Source organism: Nasonia vitripennis, chromosome 2 (genome assembly GCF_009193385.2).
Source record: "Nasonia vitripennis strain AsymCx chromosome 2, Nvit_psr_1.1, whole genome shotgun sequence".
Taxonomy (NCBI): Eukaryota; Metazoa; Arthropoda; class Insecta; order Hymenoptera; family Pteromalidae; genus Nasonia; species Nasonia vitripennis.
Window position 1 is genome coordinate 21,304,434 of NC_045758.1, and position 24,771 is coordinate 21,329,204.

The 24,771-nt window shown below is 52.8% G+C and overlaps 1 protein-coding gene and 1 long non-coding RNA gene across 5 annotated transcripts in view; one reads left to right on the forward strand and one right to left on the reverse strand.

Moving 5' to 3' along the window:
- LOC100116940 (microtubule-associated protein futsch) overlaps positions 1-19,558 on the reverse strand; it is a 33,664-nt gene extending 14,106 nt beyond the window's left edge. The window contains exons 1-3 of one of the 3 annotated variants that reach the window (XM_016982754.3): positions 19,037-19,556; positions 8,564-8,599; positions 2,933-3,028 (exon numbers count right to left, since the gene is read on the reverse strand). In XM_016982754.3, the coding sequence (XP_016838243.1) occupies positions 2,933-3,020 (88 nt within the window). In that variant the 5' untranslated portion in view covers positions 3,021-3,028; positions 8,564-8,599; positions 19,037-19,556. Of the gene's footprint in view, positions 1-2,932; positions 3,029-8,563; positions 8,600-19,036 lie in introns of all 3 variants that reach the window. The other 2 variants (XM_008211045.4, XM_008211054.3) reach the window with 2 other exon arrangements.
- LOC103316629 overlaps positions 1-24,771 on the forward strand; it is a 76,923-nt gene that overhangs the window by 2,871 nt on the left and 49,281 nt on the right. The window lies entirely within an intron of this gene.

The following is a 24,771-nucleotide window of genomic DNA, read 5'->3' on the forward strand; positions in this document are numbered from 1 at the left end:
TCGCACGGCCGTTGCGAGGTTTGATTAATTTCGCGCGGACAATATAAAGAGGCGATTATTCGTGTAATCGGCACATCTGACATAGGCAATACAAAGAGTCCACTGATCGTGAGAGAGAGAGAGAGAGAGAGAGAGAGAGAGAGAGAGAGAGAGAGAGAGAGAGAGAGACGCGAATTAAAAAGCCGGCACATCATCGTCCCGATCTCGATCGTTTGGCACACACACACACACGGGTGTAATAAAAACGAACCGGTAAACGATCGGCAAAACAATTCTTTCGAGAGGACAATAAGAAATTTCGACGATCGGTATAAACGCACAAGTATACACACGCGGTGACTCGACGAAAGTTTGGCTGATGTCACGCCGCCGCACGGCACCCACACGCGATCGTATTCCGTTATGGCCTTGCGCGCAGACTGACCAGTGCGCTGACCTCCCTGGATGATACAGAAAATGCGGAAGAGAGAGAGAGAGGAAAGTCGATCCGAGATCTTTTCGTTCGTGCGTCGCGCGTATTTGCGTAATCGATCGAGGTATTTTTATTCGCTTTTTTCATCATCATCATCATCATCATCATCAGAAAAGTCCACTTCGAGGATGTTTGTACGAATAGCCGAGAGCGAACAGGTTTCGATGATAGTACTGAGTCACGATCAACGGGGATATGTCATTACGCGGACACACACGCGCGCGCACGCGGCCGGTCCTCTGTGTATTTGCACTGCTGCTGCTGCTGCTGCTGCTGCTGCCGATTATACTTTCGATGTAACGCGCAAACCTGTTTAAATATTATTGGGATAATGCGCGGCATCGAGAGCTCGTTGAACTTTGATTAAATTAATCTCGGCGAGAGTTGATTGCGCCGATCGGTACTTCTTCACCGGTTTTATCGCTTCATTAGATCCGAGCGAGTCGCGCAAAAAAGCCGGCTTTCAATTACCCTCGCCCAATTCGACTCATCCTGCCTCGCATTTACGCGGAACCCCGGACAAAGAGGAAGAAGAAGGAGACACGGAAAAAAGCGGCAGAGGAGATCCATACGGGTTTCCAGCTCCAGTTTTGGCTCGAGAGCTGCAGAAGTGACGCAACGGGGAAAAGTCATCGCGATGCAGGTGTATAGCTGTGTGTACAGAGGAGCTGCAGCCGGTCACTGACTTTTCAACTCCCCGCGCGACTAGATGCGGCGGCACATACAGGTCTGACCGGAATTCGGGACGGTTATAGGGATTTTTTGCTAGCGCGTGCGAGGGAGCAAGAGAGAGGGATTCGATTTTTTCGCTGCAGCCGTATACGTGCGGCCCGTTATCTCCCGGCGATCCGATGGCTTCGAGAGATTATACGCGACACGTGTAAGGTCGCGGCTCGTTACTTTTTCTCCGGTGCTGCAGCGCCGGGAAAAGCTGTGTGAATTATTTATGTGCGCACGGCCGTCGCTGATTTACGGCTGCATCGCTGCGCCGGAGAAAAAGGGAACGTGTTAATTTTAACGCCTTTCCGATCAAGACTCCTCTTTTTTGCCGCCGCCGGGTGACAATGAGTGATGGACGGAGCTTCGGACTTTTATGAGGCTTAAACGGGAGGTTTGTTATAGAAGCTCGTAATGATTTTGTGTGTACGGAGATGCTCCGCGTTAACGCGATCATAATTCACCAAGTTGCTTATGGGAATTTCAGCCTCTATTCGCGGTGACTCATTCGCGGGTGTGTGAGCTTCGAAACAAAAAATCGAAGAACTCGCTCCGTCCGTCCGGCGAATCAATTCTCGAGCCCACGCGGCACGGCGACCTCATAATCATCGAGAGATCGCTGTAATCCCAGCGAAGCTCCCGAAACGCGAAGCCGCGGATATCCTCGCGTTCCCAGGCCGCGCGCGCCGATTACGGCGTTAAATATGCGGAGCGGGGCTTCATAAATTTTCATGTTTGCTCTCCCGCGCATCGCTCGCTCGTGTATAGAGAGAAAGCCGAGCCGCTTCATTCATCACTCCCTTCGGAATCTTCTGCGCGGGACTTTTAATGCAAAACAAATAGGCAACGCGCGAGAGGCTCGAAAATTGAGCTGGCTTTATTTATGCGTGCCCTCGCGGAAACGGAGATGCCCCGCGCAATCTCGCAGCTCTCTCTCTCTCTCTCTACGTGTCCATCATTACCTTAGACATTACGCATATCTGTGAGAGGGATATCTTGAACAAAGAACACGGAACAAGCGCGCGAAGACTGCGCTCGATTTTCGTTTCGGAATATACGCGAGAAGGGCTGCGCAACAACAAAGCGCACTTTTGCATCGGCGCGAGGCGCGCTCGTAAAACGGCGAAAGTGCGCGACGAGCGACCTATTCTATACTGTATACCTGTATACACGAGAGTGAATTCCGCGCAGCCCGTCTCTCACTATTAGAGCAGGCGATCAGCTCTCTCTCTCTCTCTCTCGGAAGGACGCAGGGGAGGACAGCATCAGCAGCAGCAGCAGCAGCAGCAACGGGTCCTTCACCTCGCGGACTCGTCTTGTTTTGCGGCGAGCACATACAGCGGAGAACCGGCTCCGGGCACGTAAACGGAAGCGCGAGATGCCGCTGCTCTCGCGGAAGATGGACGGTTATTGCACTGAATTACATATGCGGCCATTCTTGTATACGGGGAACAACCGTCTGCCGAAATTCGCGAGAGTCGAAGCATATTACGGATAATCGTTCTCCGCGCGGCGCGACTCGCGTGATTTATCGCGCGATTCATTACGCGTTTCCGAAAAAAGGCCAGCGCGCGGCTTATCATTATTATCGCAGGCTGTAAAGGAAGATTGATCGCTCTGTCCGAGAAGAGTGCGTGTACTACGATTTAGATATTCAGAACGAGTCTACGAGATACACAAGTAGCGCGCTTTACAGTTTCAACTCTGAAAAAAAAATTAACGCTCAATTGGAAGATCACTCACCGGAATGCGTGCTCCTAGCGGCTAGAATGACGAGAGCCAGGTACAGGATGATCCCGGGTCGGCAGGGCCCGGAACTCAGCGCCGCCATGTCGCCACCTGAAATCGAAGAAATTCCACGTGTCAGTACGTTTTATCGCAATGCGTATGCCTATAATAATATGAATCCTTGCGAAATCCAGCGGTCGTTGCGCACGCGATCGAGGAAAGTCTCCACCGCGGCACTATCGCTCGATCAAGTCGATTACTGTGATTACACGCTCGCAACGTGCCTCGCATTAACTTAATTGGGGAATCCTAAATCGATAAGCGCAATCGTTATGCGCGACTGCCGCAGGATTTTCTATGCGCACATGTCGCGAGAGTTACGCTGATTACCGAGCGACAAATAATCGGGTGAAAAATCGTCGCGCCATAAATCTCTGGATCCCTCCCGCGGTGGCGGCGCGAATCTCGGCGCGTAATCCTTTGAGCGCCGAGTGAATTATCGCCGCGGTTCCATTCACGCGTTCAGAGACTCTCTGGTCGCGCGAGCGCGTGGGAGTAGAGCAGCGCGAATTCCTCGGCGTTTCTGGCGGCCAGAGAGAGAGAGAGAGAGAGAGAGACGTTATACACACTGCTTATCTTGCTCTCGCGAGCCGCGCTGTACCGTTAAGGAAATATTAGTTTTGAGCTTACGGGCCGTTTTTTTCATTGTTTGATTTCGCCACTCGGCGATCTTCCGCCGAGATATTTGCATATTACATCCGACGTGTATACGCGCGCGCAGATTCCTCTCGCCGATTCGGAGCAGCGCCGTCACGACGGTAACAGTTACACAGCCGCATGCAGACGCGTCGAGAGATAGAGGGAGACCATTAAAAGACACTGCAGCACGCGTACAATCCGCCCACCCTCGCGCCACGTGTCTTTGCTCGTTAAGCCGCACACGTTTACGAGACACGCGCCGCTGTAAATTACGTCGCGGCCAATCGTAATGAGCCGCGCGCGAGCTCGTGCACGGATACACGCAACTTTATTGCCGGCAAGTGCAGCGGCCGAGGCTTTGTGTCGGGGCGAGACTCTGCTGCGTAGGCGCATAAAAAATACTCAAAATCGGAAATCCATTGGCCTCGCGCATACGTCTCTACGAGCGCTGGAACGGTCTCTCTCTCTCTCTCTCTCTCTCTCTCTCTCTCTCTCTCTCTGCCGACACCGATGCACGACACGCGTGACGCCGTGCGCATAAATCCCCATAGAACACGAGCGCACGCCATGCCCGTTCATACCACACACATACAAGTGCATTAGGCATTCAACGCGCGTGCGGGAATTCGGTGAATGGGCCAGCGGGCCGCAGGCGCGACCCGATTCCGATGATCGGTTCTCTCTCTCTCTCTCTCTCTCTCCCTCTCTCTCTCTCTCTTCTTCTCTCCGCATTCATACCGATTTCCGCGTTCGCGACGCAACGGACCGATCATATTATTGTGTCTCGGCCCTTTGTGCGCGGCCGATGCATGGGAATGCGCCGCTCGTTATCGTGCGCGCTCGCGAAAAAGTCGATCTGCACGCTTTATTAAAGAATTATATCGCAGATAAAGTCCCGTTCTCCGCGCGCCGCTGCGGCTGTTTATTTATCCTCCGTCGTGATGCTCAGCGGAAATCGGTATCTTTTTTTTGCCGCCAACGATCTTCCGCCGTAAAATCGCGAGATACAGCGCAACTCTGTCGTCGCGATGGCACGTCACGAAATCACCCACGAAATTCTCGCGCCCGGAAGTCGTTCCCCCCGCGGACGGACGAATAAGGCCGCCGGTGAATCTACCGCGCCTCGGGAGATCGGTATGGCTAGGCAGATACTGTAGCAGGCGAATCGGGTGCCGTTAGCGCCCACAGGCTCCATTATCGTGGAACGCGGAATATGATTAGTTTCTTCTTCCCGCCGCGGGAATTAATCTCCCTCACTGACACCTGCTCTTTTTTTTCTCCATTCCCCCCAGTTTCCTGGACACGCGTCAGCGGGCTTTGATTTAATTAGCTACTCCAGCTGCAGCCGCGGTTAAGCGGTATCGGTGAGCGCCGCGGGAATGATTCGGAATCAATAGCGACGCGCCCTGGACTACTTTCCAGACGATGACTTACTCCGCCGGTGTCATCGCTCGGAACATCTGTTTACAAGTGTACGTCGATCATCTCGCTCCGATTTATAACGGTGACCGCACGCGGGGCGCGGCCGCCGAAAATCCCGAAACCGGTGAAACCGAGCGCGCCGATGATGGAGAAACAGCGAGAGAAACTCCATATAGAGGGGCGCGCCGTAACGGTCCGCTGCGATCGCTTACACGCGCGCGTATGGTGTGTATAATAGTTGCACAACTCCACGCAGTGTATACCGTTCGGCCTTCCTCTCCGCGAAAACGAGGAAGAGCGCGGATCATCGAAAAAGAAAGCCGAGCGCGCGGACAAAACGACACCCGCGCGGCACAATTGACAGACGCGTCATCGAGTTAACGGGGATTCCGCGAGCTGGAACGGCCCTACTCCCATAAACGAACGGGGAGAAGTCCGAGGCTCGTATATTTCACGCGGATGTGTACACGCACGCTGTCGCCCGTAAGCTCGCGCTCTTAAGGGCCCGGCGTTGCATAATATAAGCTGCATCGCTTATAAGCCCGTCATTTTTCTTATCGCCGCGGAAATTGATTTTAATGCGCGCGCGCGCGGATTCCCTTCCTTATTATCGATTATTAATCGCGACGGCTTCCTTTGATCGAGATACCAACGACTGATTAGGCCGGTAATTTACGAGAATCTCCGGCACTGCGCCACTCGTCATTAGTATCTCTTGTCTCGCGGCGCAGTCAATTTCCCCGCTCGCGTGTAATCGGAATGAAAAGCCCGTCGGCGTCGCGCGCGAGAAGAGCATTAGCCCCCGCGACCTTGCACCTCCGCGCGATCCCACGGCGCCGCTAGCTCGCGATATGTAATTGCGTCAATTAGCGCCGGAATCCCGCATACCTGCTAGTCGCTCTGCTCAAAAATCCCGGGGCAGCCAATTTCAGGCTGATGGATGGCGCAAAGATTTTCCGATCGTCTAACGGTCCTGCGAGCGCAGATTATCCCCGAGAAGACGCTAATTTTATCAATTAAATCGCGCGGCTCGTCGTAAAGACTCGCTTTGCCGCGCGTAATGCGTGTACAAACAGAAGGGGACCGTTAAACAGCGCGATAACCGGATCGCGGTGCTACGCGCAGAGTGTACCGTAGATTGTTATGATTTTCCCGGAACGAGCCGCATCGATCGATCACTCGCTCGGCGATCGATTAATTAGCATAGCGATCGTGTCAATAGCATCTTTGAACGTTTGCTAATTTCGCGCTCCAAAGCCGAGGTATCATATGCGGGCGGCGCGCGGGTCGTCAATCAATAATGAACCGTTTCGCGGAAGAAATATAACGCCAGGTAAAGCTGCGCTCGCTCGCATTTATCTTCTCGTCGGGATAAGGATCCGTGCGCGCTGTACCGCTATGCGCGTCGCGCTTTTTCTCGTTTTTTGCGCGCAAAAATCGGCAGCGAGAGACGCTCGAGGGTGTTGTTGTTGTTGCTGCTGCTGCTGCGTATAAACTCGATGTAATTGACGGGAGCGTAAGTAATCCTCGCGAGAAAAATGAGTAATCAGAGACGGACGGCTTGCGTAACGCTCAATCCGTGTCAAGTGAGCTCGTGTGTAAGCTACGCGTACGAGGATCCTAAAATTAGCTGAATAGCCGGCGCGGTTCCCATAGCGCGCGCACTACGTCTGCTAATAATCGTGAAAGCTCGCAGTAACAATTTCCCGAGAAGCCGCGGCGAGGATCATCTTTGTCAAGAGCAGCGGCACGTTTCGCTCGGCGCTGCATCGACAGGTCAGGCCGATCTGCCCGCCGCGTCGTTACTATTTATAGGCGCACGCGAGAGCTTCGGTCATAGTTCGGCCGATTCTCCGGCTCACAGCTTCCATGTCCCGGCCTCATTAGTATCGCACACGTACACGTCGGCTCCTGCGCCTGAATCGTTATTTGCTGCGCCCGCAAAGCACACGCGTCGCCGCCGCCGCGATGCGGAAGTGCCAATTAGGAGGCTCTCCCTACTTCATTACCTAGTCCAAGCTCATCGCCCTACGAACCGACGACGACGGGCACGCCGACAGCCTTTTATTCTATTTCTTCTGCTTTGCCTGCAGCTGCCGCTATACTGCTTTGTTTCTTTTCGCCCTATGTCCCTATTTCTTTATTTCTTTTTTCTTTTTCTGAGAAATCTGCACGATGTCCTTGGTGGTTCTTTCTCGCGTAAATAAATTAAAGATCACGCCGTATAAATAAGCATTTTTCCGCGCGTGAGGACGCCTATAAATAAAAGTCATATCGCGTAATAGTACAGGATTTCCTTGGACGCTCACTTAGCCGTACATGCACTCTGATTAAACGACTCGCTCCGAGCGTCGCCGAACAATATAATGCATCTCCTGTGCGCGGGCGCTCTTGAGAAAGAGCGACAAACAGGCCGATTTATTTATCGTCTCCCGCGAGCCGGCCGCAGATAAAGCTTATCGGCTCGGCACCTGTCGCCCGGAGATAAGACTTCCGCGCTGCCGCTTCGCTTCTCCTGCTCTCCTGGGCGCGCACGCGGGGACGAGCGAGAGATGAGAGATAGCCGTGCGAAGTCGAGAGTCGATTGAAACGTCCCTTTATGCGCGATCGATCGGCCGATCGCGGCCGGTTTATCTCTCCGCGCTCAAGCTCGCCGAGAGTGTGTAATAACGCGAATTATGGGCATCGCGCTGGGGAGAGGGAGGATATGCGCATCCGCGCGTCGTCTAACATTATCCGGCGATCGATCGCCGATCCCTCCGGAGGGTCCGCGCGCGGGGTAATTTACACGCGCCGATGCGCGTGGGAGGCGAGAGTTTCCGCCCTTCGAGAACGTATCGGTTTTAATTATCGAATTATTCTTCGCTCGACTCGAGCTCGTGCGTGTACGATAGTATGATGAAAGTGCGGAATAGAAGAGTGCAAAAGAAAAGCGCGGAGTCGAATTAAATGTAATAACGTGCGCGAGAGCGAGCGGTCACTTTCCCCGCGCGTGTCTGCAAAAACATACGCGAAGGCATGTGCGCCGCGCAATTAAGCCGATATTATTACCGCGCGTGCATAATTCCCGCGTAACTTCTCTTCCTCTCGCGCAGCTTTATCTCGTGTAGCGGAGCCTCTCGAGTGCTGTGTGTGTACGACCCTTTTTCTCTCGTATCTTGCTCCTCTGCCGTGTCTGCTTTTTCATGCTCTCTCTCCCTCTCTCTCAGCTGCGCCACATAATTTCCCGCTCCACTCTCGTCGTCCTTTTCTCGAGGCGATGCCGATTCCGAGAATCGTACAGCTCCGCTGGAAGCGCGAGTGCGAGCGGGAGTCATTATGCGCGGAGTGTCTGGCTTTACGAGGATTCGTCATTTTTTCTCCCTGTCTCTACTCTACTCTCCGCCTGCCGGCGTGCTTTCATTGCGTTTCGAGGGAATTTTCACGCGATCGTAGGGGCTATTAGCTTTCCCGGATCGCCGATAAAGCCCGCTGTTCGATGGCTTCGCCGAACGAGCTTTCATTGAATTCAGCGCGCAAACTTACGTGTCCTCGACTGCGACCTCTCTGCGGGTAACTCACCTGTAACACAAGAAAGAGGAGCAGCGATTAGACGCGAGAATCGTCGGGTCGAAGTCCACAAAACACACTCACAAGCACGCACAGTGGGATCGAACCTCGGGAAAATTCAACGAGCGTCGCCCCGCATATTTTTTCTTCGGGAAGCACATAAGCTACATAGCGAGTAAAAAAAGCGCTCACTTTTCTACTTTTTCACGGAACAACTCGAAAACAACCGAGTGAAACTCGCTGTGCGTATAACGTTACTTTTTTCTCGGCGAGTACAGGCGAGCGAGCGAGAGAGAAAGAAGTAATCCAAGGCGCGACCGATTTTCCCCGAGCGAGCGACGACTGCCGTACACGGAATATGAATAGGCCCCGGGAAGTAGGAATTCCACGGGGGAATTCTTCATACACACGCGCGCGTCGCCTTTATCTCTTTCTTCGCGCCGGGCATTCTCTCTCCTGCAACGGAGACTCTGAGCTCCGAAAAGTCGCGCTGCTGCTGCATCTTCAGTCTGTTTGCTGCTGCGTTGCCACGTCGGAATGCACACGGGCTCGTGGTTGTTTTTTTATTTTCGAAAAAAGAGCCTACACCTTTCGAGCGGGACCGATAAATCGGCGCGACGCTGACCTTTGTATTATGGCATTAGCGATCTCGAAAATCGGCAAGCGAGCGAGAGAGATTGATGGGATCCGGGAGGGTCACGTGCGATCGCGATAATTAAAGCCCGCGGCGGCTCAATCAAGCGCCATCGATCACTTCTCGTGTGCACAAGCGAGCCTCGAATTAATCGCTCGCTGCAGGTGCGCGCAGGCGACCGAAATTCCGATTGAGCAATTTTTCGGCAACCGATTCGTCTCCCTTATCGCGCTTCGTTAATCGACCACCTCCCGTTTTTGCAATCCCCATGTTTACGCCCGGCCCTTTAAAAAAACGAAATCGAGGAAATCCCTCCGCACGGCGCATAAAGACCTCGCGAGAGCTAATCCTCTCCTCGACTTACAAGCCCTCCGAGGATAAGAGATCGCAGCGCGCGCGATTCAACCTGTACAAGAGTCTGGGTGGGCTGGCCGGCTGATTAATCGTATTAATCGTCGTGCGCGCGCGTAAAATTTCCGATCGTCGGCGTAAATTCCGAGATTCGAACTTCGTCGTCTCAGCTCCGGAAGAGTCTCCTCTAACGCAAAGTGCAAATATTGGCCGACGGCGCGTATCGCAGCCGCGAGGGAAGCCTGAATATCGACTCGAAATTACAATGATAATAGGCTGCGCATCGTCGTATACGTATGCGTGCGCAGCGCGTGGGAGAGCATCGTTCCCGGCGTGTTTACACATACAGCACGCGTTTGCTCACGAGTGAGAGAGAGATACAGAGCCTGAAAAGCTATTTCGTCGGGCCTGCTGCTTTTTTCCGATCGGATTTTCCTTTGAGCTCTCTCGAGCACACCTACGCTGTTTGGACGGGCTCGTTAGCTCTGTAATCGATACGCGCGATCTCGAACTTGAGAGAATTTCCCGCCTTCCACGAACGAGCGAGCGCTAATAGCTGTCGCGCAATCTCTTTTCGCGCCGTTCCGATCCGAGCTGGGCCTATCTCGATCCGGCGATCTATCCTCGTCGGAAAAAAGGGGCTGACACTTGTCGCCGCGCACGCAAGAAGCCACGCGTTTAATCGCACGGCCAAGGGCACATGCCCGAGATTGGAAACCCGTCCGGCTCGCGCTTCTTCTCGCCGCTCGTCTCTTCATTTTCCATTTTTCTATACACGCTCGAGCGCTTCTCTTCTGCTTGAGATCGTTATAAATACGGGCGTGCGCGTACCGGCCGGCGCTGATTGAATTACGCGCGGCGATTACGATGATTGGCGTTTTATAGGATTAATGCGTATACAGCAAGAAACGACCGCGCGTATGCAGGCCGCGGCAAAAAGAGTCGCCGCGGTGAAATTGATTTCGGATTAACGATCATCGGCTAGATTTGTAATTTAAATTCCTCGATCGATAAATCCGGGCTTTTCGGCCCCTTTCGCGGCGCTGAAGAAGAGATGACGGCGCGATTACAGACACGAGCGCGTGCTCAACAACGAGGACGATGGCGATTGGCTAATTGCCGGCTATTTTTTCCGCGCGCCGTTCCTTTCTCACCCTACATTCGCCCGTTACACTTAGCAACCCTTATCCACCTCTCGCGGCTCTCCCGTTAATCAAGCTCGAAGCGCGCGGGGCTGATGCCAAAGGTCGGGAGGCGCGCGAAAACAATCATCCGCGTATACGTGTAATTTACACGCGGGCAAATTGCGGCGTTTCCGATGCGGAATGCGCTGTACCGACGGGTGAAAAACGCGCGGAGCCGTATGTTTACGGGTAGGCACGTACCGTTAATCGGATTTTCATGTATCGGGGATTCGCGGGCTTGGGAAATCTCGCGCGATTTATAGCGGCTGCGCTTTAGTGGCCGGGATGACGTATGCGATGCTCGGGCGGTTTAATTAAAAAATTTCGGTCGGCAGCGGCGCACAGGTCAACGGACAGGCTTGAATCTTCCGAAAAACGTAAAAGTCAATTCGAGAACGCGACCGAGCGATTACGAAGTATACACGAAGTCCGGGGGTGGCATCACACGCTACACAGGCTCTCTGTGTGCAGTCGGTGTCGATGCACCGCACCGTGCAATGCTAGACTCCGGGACACGGGGAGAAAGAGCGCCGAGCTCCAGGAACAAGCGGTCGTGCGCTCGCCACACAGGAAGAAGCGGCTATCCCCCTTATTACCCTGCACTCTCGTCTCTCGTCTCTCGTCTCTCGTCTCCGGCTGATGCACGCCGGCCTCGTCGTCCTGTGTCTCTCGAGCGCGAAACAAGCGGATGTGCCACCCAGGTGTCGTCCGTGTACCTACTCTGCGCTCTCTTCGTTAGGTCACTCTCTCTTTTCTCGATCGTCCTCTCCGAAACTATACACTCGCACACGAGTTTCGCGTTATGCATGCACCGAGCGCGGGGGCTCTAAGCTTTTCCAGCCGCAGCGCGCAGTTTGTGGAACGCCGAGATAGCGTCTCTCCGATAGCGCAGCTCGCTCTCGGCGGCGCATACTTGCGCGAGGGGGTTCAAGTTCGACTCGAGAGGCACGTATGGCTCCTCCATCGGGCATCGCGAAAAACCTAGCGCCTACCTACTCCTTCGGTCACGGACTCGCGCGGCTCTGTCGCTGACAAATATACGACGCGCGCGAGTAAGATATTCCTGTACGTAATGCGGTGTAAAAGAGGTATACGAAGCAGCGCGCTTTACACGGCGCACCGAAACTAATTAATTAAGGCTGTAACGGTGCAGCGCACTGCCATTGTGCGCGGGCTTCTTTTCTCGCGCGTAATAATATTTCCCCGCGCGGCACTTCCTGCGCGCGCGATATCGCTCTCCTCTTCTTTTTTCTTCTATGCACTGCGCGCTCGAAAGGAAAAGAGGCTTTTTTCCCATAGCCGCGCGCGAGAGCGTGCGAGGAGCTCGTAAAAGAAGAGAGAAGGAGGGAGAACATAATTACGTCACCCGTGGACAGTCATCAAGATCGTAAAGTGGCATCCTAATGGCGGAACTCGTTAATCTCGCGCTCGCGCTCCTTGTGTTCTTCTTATTCTTATTCTTGTGTGTTCGCCTCGCGAGATAAATCCCTACAGAACTCTATCGCCCGGCACGACTCCGCTTCTTTCTCTCTCTCTCTCTCTCTCTCTCTCTCTCTCTCTCTCTCTCTCTTTCTCTATCGAATTCCTCGTGTCCTCGCGCGTCCGGTTCTCTCCGGTCTCTGTCTGAGGGCGATAGGTGGCGCACGGGCACTTTTCGTTTTCCCTCATCCAAATCCGTTCCGAGAGTCTAGATAGATAGAGGTATGGCAACCGGTATTATGAGCGACTGATAATTTTTAAATGCACCCGCAAGAGATCGAGCGTCCGGCAAAAAGCGGCCGCGACTATTATTACCCTCTGAAAGTTCAGCCGAGCAATTTTCCGTCTAACACAGAATACTTATACAAGCGCATATAGTGGAAACGAACGGAGCGGGAGAGTCTAAAAAGGATCTCGAGGAAGGGCATCGGTGCAGCAGAAGGAGAGACGGAGAAACGAGATGGACATTGGCAATGCGGGAAGCTAATTATCGAGCGTGTAACATAATTAACTGTCCCGGGAGCTGCTGCGAGGGGCGTCTCGTGCGCTCACGCTCTCTGTGTACACAGCCAAGCGGCAGTAGTCGTCGTAGTCGCCCCTTCCCAAGGCGCGATCGAAAACGTTTACCGTTAAGACAACCTGGCCGCGGTAATGGAGATTCGTTCGCGGATAAAGTAGCCTCTCTCTCTCTCTCTCTCTCTCTCTCTCTGAGTACACTATACTCTGACGCGTACAGCCGTAAAGAAGGCCCGATCGTATGCAGCACGAGGGACTTCAATCACGTTCGCGCCCGAGATAGCGTCGCCTATACATACACGTACGCGCTTATCGCTCGATCCCCGATTCGGCCGGGGATAAGCCGCGGCCTTCGCGCGGCTTGCTCCCGATGCGCATAACTAGGCTGCCGTCGCGAATTTCCCCGTTCGCAAAAATACGTCGCGAGTTGCGCAATTTCAGCTATATACGGTCAATAAAGCCAGCGCTCGCTCAAGGCTTTTCCCACAATTGTGCAAATTAATATGAAAAAATCACGCGCCTCTTCGTTTTCTGCGCTAATTCAATTTCGAACGCGCTCCCGTCACCTACGAGAAGCGCAATCACGCGGATCTTTGATTATATTCATAATCCAGCGGCTGAGCTGCTGCCAGTCATTCGCGCGGAGAACTGTACTTTTCGCGCTATTGTCTTTGCGACGACGACGTGCGAACGCACATTTAATTTCCATGACCTCTGCGCAGCGCCGAGCGTTACGGTACCCGGGCTTTCCCAGAACTACGCTCCGCATCGGTGTGTATGGTATGCGCGTATGCTTGAACGAACGAGGCCTCCTCCTTCCGCGCTAATGCGCTGATTCGCGATCGAGTATACATAGCCTGCTCTGGCTTTCATAAGCGATCGGGCGTAATTGATCGCTTTCCGATGTGTGCTGTAGGAGGGCTGCGCGTATAATTGAAACATGTGTCGACTGAGGCTTAATTGCCCGCACGCGCGAGCGTTTGTCTTACACGTGCAACACCTCGTAACTGTTCCCTCCGCGGCTATAGTCTCCCTCTCTCCTCCGCAGTTCAGGCGTCGTCGCGAATAATCGCAGCCAAGCGTATCACAGCGCGAGATTTTTCAGCCACAGATTTTCCCGCGGCGATAGCGCTCGCGACATCGGTCCAACCTGTTACTCATTTATCCGCGAGCAGCGACCGTCGCGCTGAGTTATAACTCTCGCGCGGCAGCCTTTCTCCGCGATTTACCGTGTGTACACGTAAAATTCAAAAGCCGTCCGGATAGTGGAACGCGTGTGTACAAGAGTTTCGACCTAGAAAAGGATAGATCGTGGATACATATATATATATATATATATATATATATATATATATATATATATATATATATATATACCTAGAGGAAGACGGCTTGACCGAGGCCTAGATGCGCCGCGAGAACAGTCAGCTGCGGGACGTATTTATGGCTCTGATAACGATTCGCGCGCTGGGAGTATAATTAGTCCCCTTCTCCCGGCGCGGAGGGCAAATCCGCTCGCCGACGATGCATTTATCTCGTATATTTTCTTCCGAAGTCATGCGGAGGAAGTCGTTATTTTCACTCGGCGGCGCGGCGCTGGCGCCAAGGCCTGAATTTCAATGAAGGCTGCGCCTCGTGCATTTTCCAGGAGAGCCGCGAGTCGGCTCAATATTTATTTCAAACGCCCGATAAATATTTCACGCGGAAGCGTCTCGATCGATAGACGTACGCAATGTAATCTGCCGCAATGTAATCTAAAAACGCGAAATTTTTCCAAAAGCGTCGAGACTCGAAAAACGGGTATTATACGCGTGCCGGAGATAGAACCGGTATTGTGCTGCAGGCATACGTCTAATCTCGAGCGCTCGATCTGACATTGATGCGCCGAAAAGGAAGCGGCGGATCCTCTTTAGTCTTTTTCACAACGAAGATCCTGGCAGCGAAATTGTAAACAGCAACGATCGGACACGATGAGCAAGCAAGAAAAGTGTGTGAGGCGGTATAATAATAGGAATCGCCGTGCAGCACACGTAACGACGCTTGCGCGCGCGATACATGTCGGTCAGTGTATTTTTTATCTGGGCCAGCAAGTTCGTTAAAAACTAGTCGGTGCGCACACGCCTGTGTATTTTCCGTTTCACTTGGCCGGCACCGAAACCGAATTCCACGCGTCGAGTCTCTCTCTCTCTCTCTCTCTCTCTCTCTCTCTCTCTCACTCTAGCACTCGCCGATTTTCAGCGAAGGTCGTGGGAAGAATCGAGCGCGATCGGGTTTTCGCTGCAGCGGAATTTTGATATCCACTCGGTGTTATACGTATAGAGAGAAGCGTTTCGTAAGGTATGCGCGTGACATCAATCGCCGCGGTCTGACATTTTTCTAGGCGACTAGATCGTTGGGGAAGAAAAATCGGCGAGGGCATATCCCCCCGACCGCAGCTCTCGCGAGAAAAACCGATCGCGAAGAAGGAAGCTTACGCAATCCCCGCATATCTACGCGCACCTGCTCTCGCTGCCGCGGCTATAATATATTATGGAGTATACACGCCCTTCGTCATCGCCTAATTGGGTGATTAGCCCTTCCATACATCCGCGTCTCGCTTCTTCCTCCTCTGCTCTGTACACTGCACTCAGCGCGCGGCTGACTCGGCTAATTGAGCCGATGATTTTTCCACCTTATATCCCCCGAGAGAGCGAGCGAGACGGAGAATTCCGGCGTTTCCTCGTATACGTGCCGGGATTCCCAAGGGGCCGATCTGCTCGCGCCAATTGAAATTCCCTCGATCGGCGCCCGATTTTTTTATCGACCGCACGCCCTCGGGCTTTATGGCACCGAGTGCGAATACGTGATTTATGCAATGCATCACTGTATGGATAAGTTGTGTCTTAATTCTTCCGTCTGCGCGAGGCGAGGAATAAAAAAGGAAAACGGTGTTCGATATCGGTATTGAATTATCGACGACGGCGCGCGGTTATCCGATCGCGCGCGACCAATATAGAACCTACGGCAGCGATGCGCGAAGCAGTCGCTTTACGAGAGTATGTTTGTACGCGCGAACGAGCATTGTATATCGAAAAATGTTCGATCGAGCGGCTTTTATTTTACCCGATGTATATTCCACATTCGTATACCCATAGGACGAAAAAGGATTATGATTTTGTCACGCACAAGCGCACAAGGTATACGCTATCGGTGAAGCATCGCCGATGTATACCCGGCAGGCGGTATACCGAATAAATACGGCACCGCAGGCCGCTCGAGGTACATAAGCAGCGGGTATAATTCACGCATATCTGCGCGAATCAGCGCCGAGAGAGAGAGAGAGAGAGAGAGAGAGAGAGAGAGAGAGAGAGAGAGATTTATATTCGGCGTGCATCGGCAGTGGGAGAGAGAGAGAGAGAGAGAGAGAGGTGTTTCTGTGTACCGCGCGCAGCGCAGCGGGTCAATCGCATGCGATAACCGCGTAATTTGCCCGGCACGAGTAAAGCGGCGCGAAAAATTCGACGGATTGAGTCGTTGCCCGCGACTTATTGACCCGTTTCCGCACCGACGCTCGCGGCTTGCATTGAGCCGTTTCGTGCACTCGTGTGTATGCAGAATGAGAGGCCTCGTGCGACTTTAACCGCCGCGGCTCGAGCTTATTAATTAAGATTGATTTATCCCATTCCCCCAGCGAGAGCGCCGGGAAAATTAGCCGCGGCTGATTTATGCGCGATTGTGTATAAAGTTACTCGCGCGCGCAGCTAATTGCTCATATGCGCTTCCGACGACGAGCCAATTCCATCACGCAGTAGCGCGAGCTTTTACCGTTCGCGTTAACGTTGCGCGGGGACGCGACGGAAAGTCGATAGCCGCTTTTAAATACGTATAATACTCCGATGGGACGGGAATTCGCGGAGAATCGATTTCGTGCGCTGCACCGGCTGATGCGCAGCGCGAGGTTCTCTAATGAGGTATGCGAGACGAAAAAACACTTGGAGATTAACGGCCGCCGATGACTATTCCCTCTTTTAATCGCCGCGTATACACACACACGCGCACACACATCTTTTGAGCTTTGCTATTAATAGACGTCGATTTATTTTTTCCCGGCAAATTTATTCGCGCGATCGATAGAATCAACGGCGTCGCTCTATACTGGCTCCCGAGAAATGAAGAGCAGCGCGACTCCCTTAAATTAAATTTCCCGGAAAAAAGAGAGTCGAGCTCTCGAGTGCCCTTGTAGTCGGCAGCGTTAAACAGCCGGGGCAAACTTGACTCTGATGAAGTTAGCTCGCGAAATTCGCCGTCGGCCGGCAGCTCTTAACGAGCAATTTTACGCTGCGCGACGAAAATTAGCTTTGAGCGCGCGCGCGGCGCTCGCTTCTAAAAACGAGGCCAATTACAAGAGCAGGGGGTAGGCTCTTGCTTATACGTGCATTTCGTACGCGTCGGCCGCGGGGCGAGGAGAATATAAAAAAGGAGAGCCGAATACAGGGACCGGCCTTTGTGCGAAAAGACTCTTTGAGCGCAGCTCGAATAGTGCCATTTTGTGTTCTTTGACAGCGGCCGATATATCGGGCATTTTTTTAATCGAAAAGGAAATTGCTCTAGTGGCCCCCTTTATCCCTCTGCATGTGTGGCCGATGCGCGAACTGTCTATTTCGAGGTGAAGTCTTTGCTATCGATTCGTCGCCTCCCTCACCGAAATAACTCGCACCTGCAGCGGGAAAAAGCTGCACAGCGAGGAGCGGAGAGAGAAAAAAAAACGTTTTTCACCGTTAGCACACATAACGCGCTCTCGCGGTGTGAAAGTAAAAAACGGAGAAGAAACCGACGAAACTAGAAGCAGCAGCAGCAGCAGCAGCAGCAGCAGCCAGCAGCGGAGAAAAAAGTAAAATTGGTTTGTGAGACAACCGTTAGGGCGCAAAGTTGCTCGTTCCGAATTCCGTGCGACTCGACTCCCAAAGATTCAACTCCTCTATACAGCGATTCGCCACGCGGCTATTGGCCCCGATAACACGCAACCTGCAGCACACGCGTTACTGTTCCAATTTCCTGCGCCGCTCGCTCTTCTATAGCTCCGCGTATGCACGCGAGTTTTCGCCTTTTGTTACATACGGTCCTACCCAGCCCACTCTTTCCCCCTATGTGTGTGACTGTGTCTATGTCTTGAGAATAAAAAACCGGCTCTTTCTCTTTCTTGCGTTATTATATTGTACAGCCGCTCTCGCGCTGCGCTGCCGGCCGAGTAATGAACTTGACTTTGTTTTTGCGCCCGGCAGTGTATTGGGTTTCGGGCAAAAATGCCGAGGAGAAGAGCCTGCTGCTTTTTCGAGCGCAGGTACGAAATGCACGGATTCGTTACGCGACGGCGGTGGCGGCTGAAAATCGATCCTTCGCCGGGATCGACTTTCAGCGGCTCTTTCGAGAAGATTTTAAAGAATCGCGATGTGCCTCTCCGATCGACTTGTTCCGCGCTCTCGGAATAATTCAGGAAACTACGCGCCGGAGTTTTTTTTCGTCGTTAACGGTATCCGCACGTCTGCGGGGCTAGATACGTGCAAAATTTTGAAAAAAATGCCACACGCTGGAATTTCCCCGTCGTCGTATAAGTATATCGGACGCGCGGCGTACAATGCCGATTACCGATCACGCGCGGCGAATGACAAGATCGGCTCGCGATCGGAATATGCGATCGCCGCGCGCGTTGACCAACATTTCCGCAGAAGCGGATTAGCTGCAGGACTCGTGTGGCGATGCTCGCTTTGCAAGTTCCCTGTCCCCTTAGTCATCGCGAGTTTTACTGCTGCCTCGAGAATCCGATGGGATTAAGAGTTTCGACTATCAGCAAACCTGAAAGGCTGTTATCGCTCGGCGCCCGCGACTCGTTTCGCGGCGGCGGTTAATTCGAAAAAATGCCGAATCATGAATTAAAATTTTCGACAATCGCGAGCGCCGGGAGCTCTTCGTTATCGGGATAAACGACGCTCTCGTTTATTTTCCAGCGGATCGAGTGCGTCTCGCGAGGAAAGACGTACTTTGCGCAAACGTGTTTCGGAGCCGGCGAGCCTATCGAGAGAGATAGGAATTTCGAGTCGTTATAGTGCGCGGCTTGCGATAATCCGCACTTGCGCCGGCAACTTCTGAAAGGTAGAATCGAGTACAGTATACTACCCCCCGTGACAACTTGCGCACTCTGGATAATATCGCACCGTCAGTCCTTCGTCAGTCGTGGGCACAAAACACTTGGAATAACCGTCCGAAATTCTTCACATCGTGTCACACAGTCTTATGATCGAGCCTTACCTTTTTCTCAGCAGAGCTTTTCCGTGGAAGTGAAATCTCTCTCCCTCGCAGTGTCAACTCGTGGAGTGCTTCTCGGGTTGAACGCGGGGGCAAAAACAACCGTCTCTCTTATCACTCAACTCTGCGCGTCTCCGGATCCGTCCTCTCGCTCGATCTCGCGCGGTGTTGTGCTTTCTCTCTCTGTGTCGATCGAGCGAGGTGCGATGGATCGCAGCAGCAGCAGCAGCAGCAGCAGCAGGTGCAGTGAGTTGCGTCGCGCACAGAATCTCTCGTCCCGGCCGGCACTACTCGGTTTCGGCTTCTCGCGTAAATTCACAGTAGGCGATGTGCATCCGTCGCGCACCTCGGGCTTTTTTTCGAAAAAGGTGCTTGCTCGACGTGGTTCGTTGTTCGTCGTGCGTGCGTGTGTGTGCAACACACACAGTCAGTGTTTCACGGCGCGTCTCTCTTTCTCTCTCTCTCTCTCTCTCTGTCTGTCCAGGCTTTTCTCACGCCGGAGCGCCGCATACAAGTCAACTACTCGTGCGCCGCCGGGCCACGGTACCTTAAATACCTTGCGCTCGGTCTGCGCGCGCCGCGCGGCCCCTCTACCGCCGGCCGCCGTAGCCGCCGTAGCCGCTCGGCGGGGGAGAGACGAGGAGAGAAGAGCGAGGAGTGTGTGTGTGTGTGCTGCTGCTGATGCCCCCGCGGCTAGGCTCTCCTCCTCTCCTTCTCTTCTCTCTTCTCTTGCCTGCCCATCCTTCGTCCTGTGCGCGCGGAGGCGCGAGGAGGGGGGATTCGCGCGACGCCCGCCGTCGCGACGCCGCCGGCAGAGAGAGAAAGAGATGCTGCGCACGGACGAGGAAAAAGGATTCGCTGGCTGCGCATGCGCTCGCGCGACTCCCCCCTGCCTGCACCGTGTGTGTAAGTGTCTAGTCGGTGCTGCTACGCGCGAGCATTGCCGAGTCGGGCCTCGGCTATGATGCATCGTCCGCTGCGCTGCTGCAGCCGACTTCTCTCCTCTCTCTCTCTCTCTCTCTCTCTCTCTCTCTCTCTCTCTCTCTCTCTCCTGCTCCCTTCGTTCTCCGTCCGTCCGATCGGACGATCGCCTCGCCGGGGACCTGTGGGAATGGCTCCGGGATGCTGCAGCCGCTGCTTTTTTTCTGCCCCCTTTGCTCCCTTTTCGGCGGCCGCCGCCGCTTTTATATTGTTTCGGGACTATGGTTCCGCGATTTTGCATTTGTATCGATGCGCCGCGGGCTTATTCATTCCCACTGGCGATTGGCTGGTTTTATTGTGCGCGGCTGTTAAAATCAATCCGGTCCAGTAGGCTGTGCTGCGGTTCGCAAAAAACCAATTATACGCCCGCGTGTGTACGGAAACAATAACTTTTTTTGCCAAACGTATGAATCGCGCGCGGCTTTCAACGCGCGGGACGCTCGTAACGATATCGATGAATCGCTGAATTATTGCGCGCCAAGCCGTAATGACTTTCCGCAGCGTCCGAATGCTTGCGCGCATGGAAGAAACGCATGGTATTTCGAATAAATATTAATCGCGTGCGCGCAGAGCTCGGAAAACACAGGCGTAATCCGCAAGGTTAATTCGCCCGAACCGTTGCCCGTACGCTTATACAGAAAGTGAAAGATTCGCGCGAAAAACTCGCCGGGTTTTACCGATGTGCCTACGTATCGTCCAGATTCTCATCTCTCGAGGACCCGTAACGCGTGACGAAAGCTTTTCCTCGAACTTGGTGCGTTCGAAAAATCGGCGTCTCGCCGTACTCGGCATTTTCTACTCGGCTAATTGCACCTTCGCTCGAGAGGATTTCTATGGATTGCGTCACGTAATAAATATAATACGGGCGATGATTTATTCGCCATTACTCAGGTCTCGATATCTACGTGGTCGAAGCCTGTCCCAGAATCTCCCATCTCGGCCGTCAATCACACTTCCTCCGAAGTTTTTGCGCCGAAAACGCGCGCGGAGAGCAGCGCGCAGTCATCGTCCCACTCGAAGAGCTCTCGCGTTCCTTTTTGCCCAGCGCATCTCCTGCGGGGTGACTCACACACGCGCATATAACGCGCGGCGATGCTGGGCCCCCCGAATCGATACCATATTCCAAGGAGAGAGAGAGAGAGAGAGAGAGAGAGAGAGAGAGAACGGGTTTCGCTCGCGCGTCCGCACACACGCGTGCGTACACCCTCTACATCGAATGGCATAACGGGGAAACTCGCTCGCCGTTTTCTATCTTTTTTTTCAGCTGGCACAGTTCGAGGAAATTCGCAGGCGGTTTGCCGATTTTCGACGGGCTGCCTTTGACGGCGTCTCGGGAATGCGCGCAGAGGATCCCTTTCTGTCGCGTCCTTTTTTTTGCGATCGCTCGGATTTTTTGCGGACGGGGGGATGCTGCTGCCGCAGTAATTCCTCTCGACGTTATTTTTTTTCTATTTTTTTCACGCAAAGTCCAGTGTGTGCGAGTCTCGGAGAAAATCTACGCGGATGATTTACAATTTACATATTTACGGCCGGGAGTTTCGATAACAGGTTGATCGTGAAATCACATGTTGAACGGCTGTTCGCCAGCACACAGATCGGGATCGTCGGGCCGTACCCGTTAGACGTGTCAATCAGTGGCCGCGCGTGTGTCTGTTTGTCGAGCTTTTTCAGGAGCCAGATAAGCATCTCTCCGCGATCATTACCCGCCGTCGAATCGACGATTACGACCAGCGAGCCAGATCGCAGCTATGCGTGCAGGCGAAGGCGGCGTTCGGAATAAGGCGCCGAGTGCGGGAGAGCGGAGAATTCGATTCAGCGAACCGAGGCGACGCAACTGCTCTCTCACGAGCGCCGCCGGTGCCATTGACACTGACATCATCCGCTCGCGCCGCGGCTTGTTGCATAAGTCATTCATGAGCCGCCGCGAGGATACACATCGTGCGAAATGGAGCTCTCGCTCTCTCTCTATGTGGGAGTGCACGTGTATATTACGACCCACAGCCGTACACAGCTATTGAACTTGACCTGGATCCCCCAGCTGTCTCTCTCGCTCTGTCTCGAAAGAATCATCGCGGGGAAAGGAGCGCGAGAGAGAAAGAAAATTCACTTTCGATCTCGCTGCCGGCTTTCTCTCGACCCGGCGCGGCTAAGCTCATACTCTTCATTGCGAGCGGCAGCTGATGAATCGTGCAGCGCGGGATTATAACGGCCGGCAGACGCGAGGAACGATCTCGATTTTGGACCCTCGGATTCGTAGCTTTTTTTTCGGCAGGTACCGTTCGCCCCGAGATATGGGACAGTCGCTTCCGACGCTCACGGACTTATACCGAGCGATGCACGACTGCGCGAGATTGATTTTGTCGTGTAAACCGATGCCGCGTTATATTAGCCTGATGGGGAAATTATGCCAGTAGAGTCGGTGTTCGCGATGATGTTGATGTACGGCGCTAGGATGGAAAAGTTAAGTTGTTTTTTCGGATGAAAAACACGCGCTTTTTCGGAAATCGCGCTGGAATAACCTCAGCCTCCGCGCGAGCCGATTAGCATAGCTTATTATGTATTACGTATAATAAGAGGCGCGTAAAGTGGCATTTAGAAGACGATAACTGCCGTGCAGCGGCCGGATCGCTCGCCGTAAAAGAAATATATTAGCGTAATCAAGAAAAAAATGTAAATCCACTAACGTCGGCATTTGAATACATTACAATTCTTTTTTTTCTCCCTCGTACACGCCGATCGCGGAAGGCCGATATTATAAACCCAAAAAACAGGCTGCAGAATCGTATCAAATAACTTATTTTCCAGCTACTACGACGCGTCGCCTTAATGATTTCCTGTAATACATGAATTTTTTTCTCCCGACAAGATAAATCTGCCGTTATCAATAGCCCGACTATGTATAATTGTCAGCTCGTATTGCGCAACTCGATTTCGGAGCCGCGAAGAAAATAACTGCACGCCCTTTCCTCTGTTTATAAACATGGATAAAAATCTGTTTACGTAACCGAAACAGCGGGATTCGCGAAAAAAGACGACACCCGCGCAACGGTAAATTTTTATAGCCCGGTATCCCGGAGCATGCTCGAACCCAAAACTGCCGAAGACGATACAGCTGCTTATCTCAGCTCGTCGCCTCGGCGCAATGGTCTCGAAAAATTATGCAAGATCGACTCGTGGGCGAGGGTAATCATCGCCACGGGAGATGTTTATAACCAGTGACTGGTTTCTCGCGCGGCGTATGCTAGCTCGAGATCGTTCTCGATCGGTCGACGAACGGCCTTGCGACTTTCCCGCGCGTCGAGCGATCCTTGAGAGGCTCTCCGCTGTAGATTCTCGTTACACTCGGTATGACGTATAACTTACCGTCGAGGAAAAAGCGTTGAATAACGAGAATGCCGACGACGCGCATAATTAATCGTTTGCCGATGCGTCAAAGCTCCGAAAATCGAACACCTCTTCTGCGCTTTATTCTTCCTTGGCTGCAATTATCGGGTTTCAAATAACTTTTTTCATACGCACCGATCGCACTCGTCCTTCGGCGAGCTGGCCGTCCGCTGTCACGAATTTGTCTCGCTACAGTGAGGGAATGCGGGAAAAGCAATCGATGCCACTTTGGCATTGAGTTCGGTGACGTCTGTTGTACGTACTCAAGAGCGAGCGTGTATGCAATAATGGGTGCGATATCGGAAACTCGTGAGTAATACGACGGAATCCCCGAGCGATTTATTTATGCATTTCTTTTTTTCAATCGGTGCAACGGTATTGAGTCGTGACTCTCGATCGAGCGCTAGCCGAGACAAGGAGTTCAAAAATGCCTCGTGAGTCACTTGTATTGGATTGGACATTTCGTTTACACCTTTTATCGGAGACGCTTTGATCGTAATGTCACGTTTGTTATGTAATTTCGATGTGTTAGTGACTCACCGATTGATATACGTATATTCGCGACAAAAATGGCCAGAGGATAAGGAATTTCCGCATATTCGATGCCCTAATACAAATAAATCGCGGGAGCGGCGGGAAATCCTCGAGAAAATATTCAAGTACACGCGGCGGCGTTGACGCACAAAGCCTTTTTCCGCGACGTCCCGTGAAATTGCGGCGGCGAATATCCGATCGCGCGCGCATATAATATAAAGCACGAGAGATACGAACAAATGTCGAGTTTCGTATGTACCGTATATGTATATAGCCACTGTCCTCTCGTCTGCTCGTAAAATCGCGGATTTATACAGAGCTCTCGCATCCTTTGCCGTCTTATCTCTCCTTCGCGCTTCCTCACTGCGCGCGTGTAGCAAATTCATTTTATATTTGCCTCACTTTATAATCCGCTGTCGCTTCTTATTATTGTTATCGCCCCAGTCCTCGGCCAATTTCACAGTCTAAATGTGTGAAATGTAGCCCCAGTTTCGCTTATCTCTTCGAGAAACGAAGACGTTTTCATTCGCCGCATACGTATATCGTACGCCTGCTTTGGGAAGAGGTATATAGTACTATCGGCGCTGTTTATTTTCGCGAAGGAGACTGTTTAGTCTAAATTTAAAAAAAACGCACAGATACAAACACATGCAATACACCTAAAACATGCGTTTTCGATACGGAGAGAGAGAGAGAGAGAGAGAGAGAGAGAGAGAGAGAGAGAGAGAGAGAGAGAGAGAGAGTAGACGATTCGTACATGACTCAGAGAGCGTCTCGATAAGCAGTAGTCCGAAAGCCACGTACGACGCGAGTCGCGCGAATTTCGCAATGGTGCATAT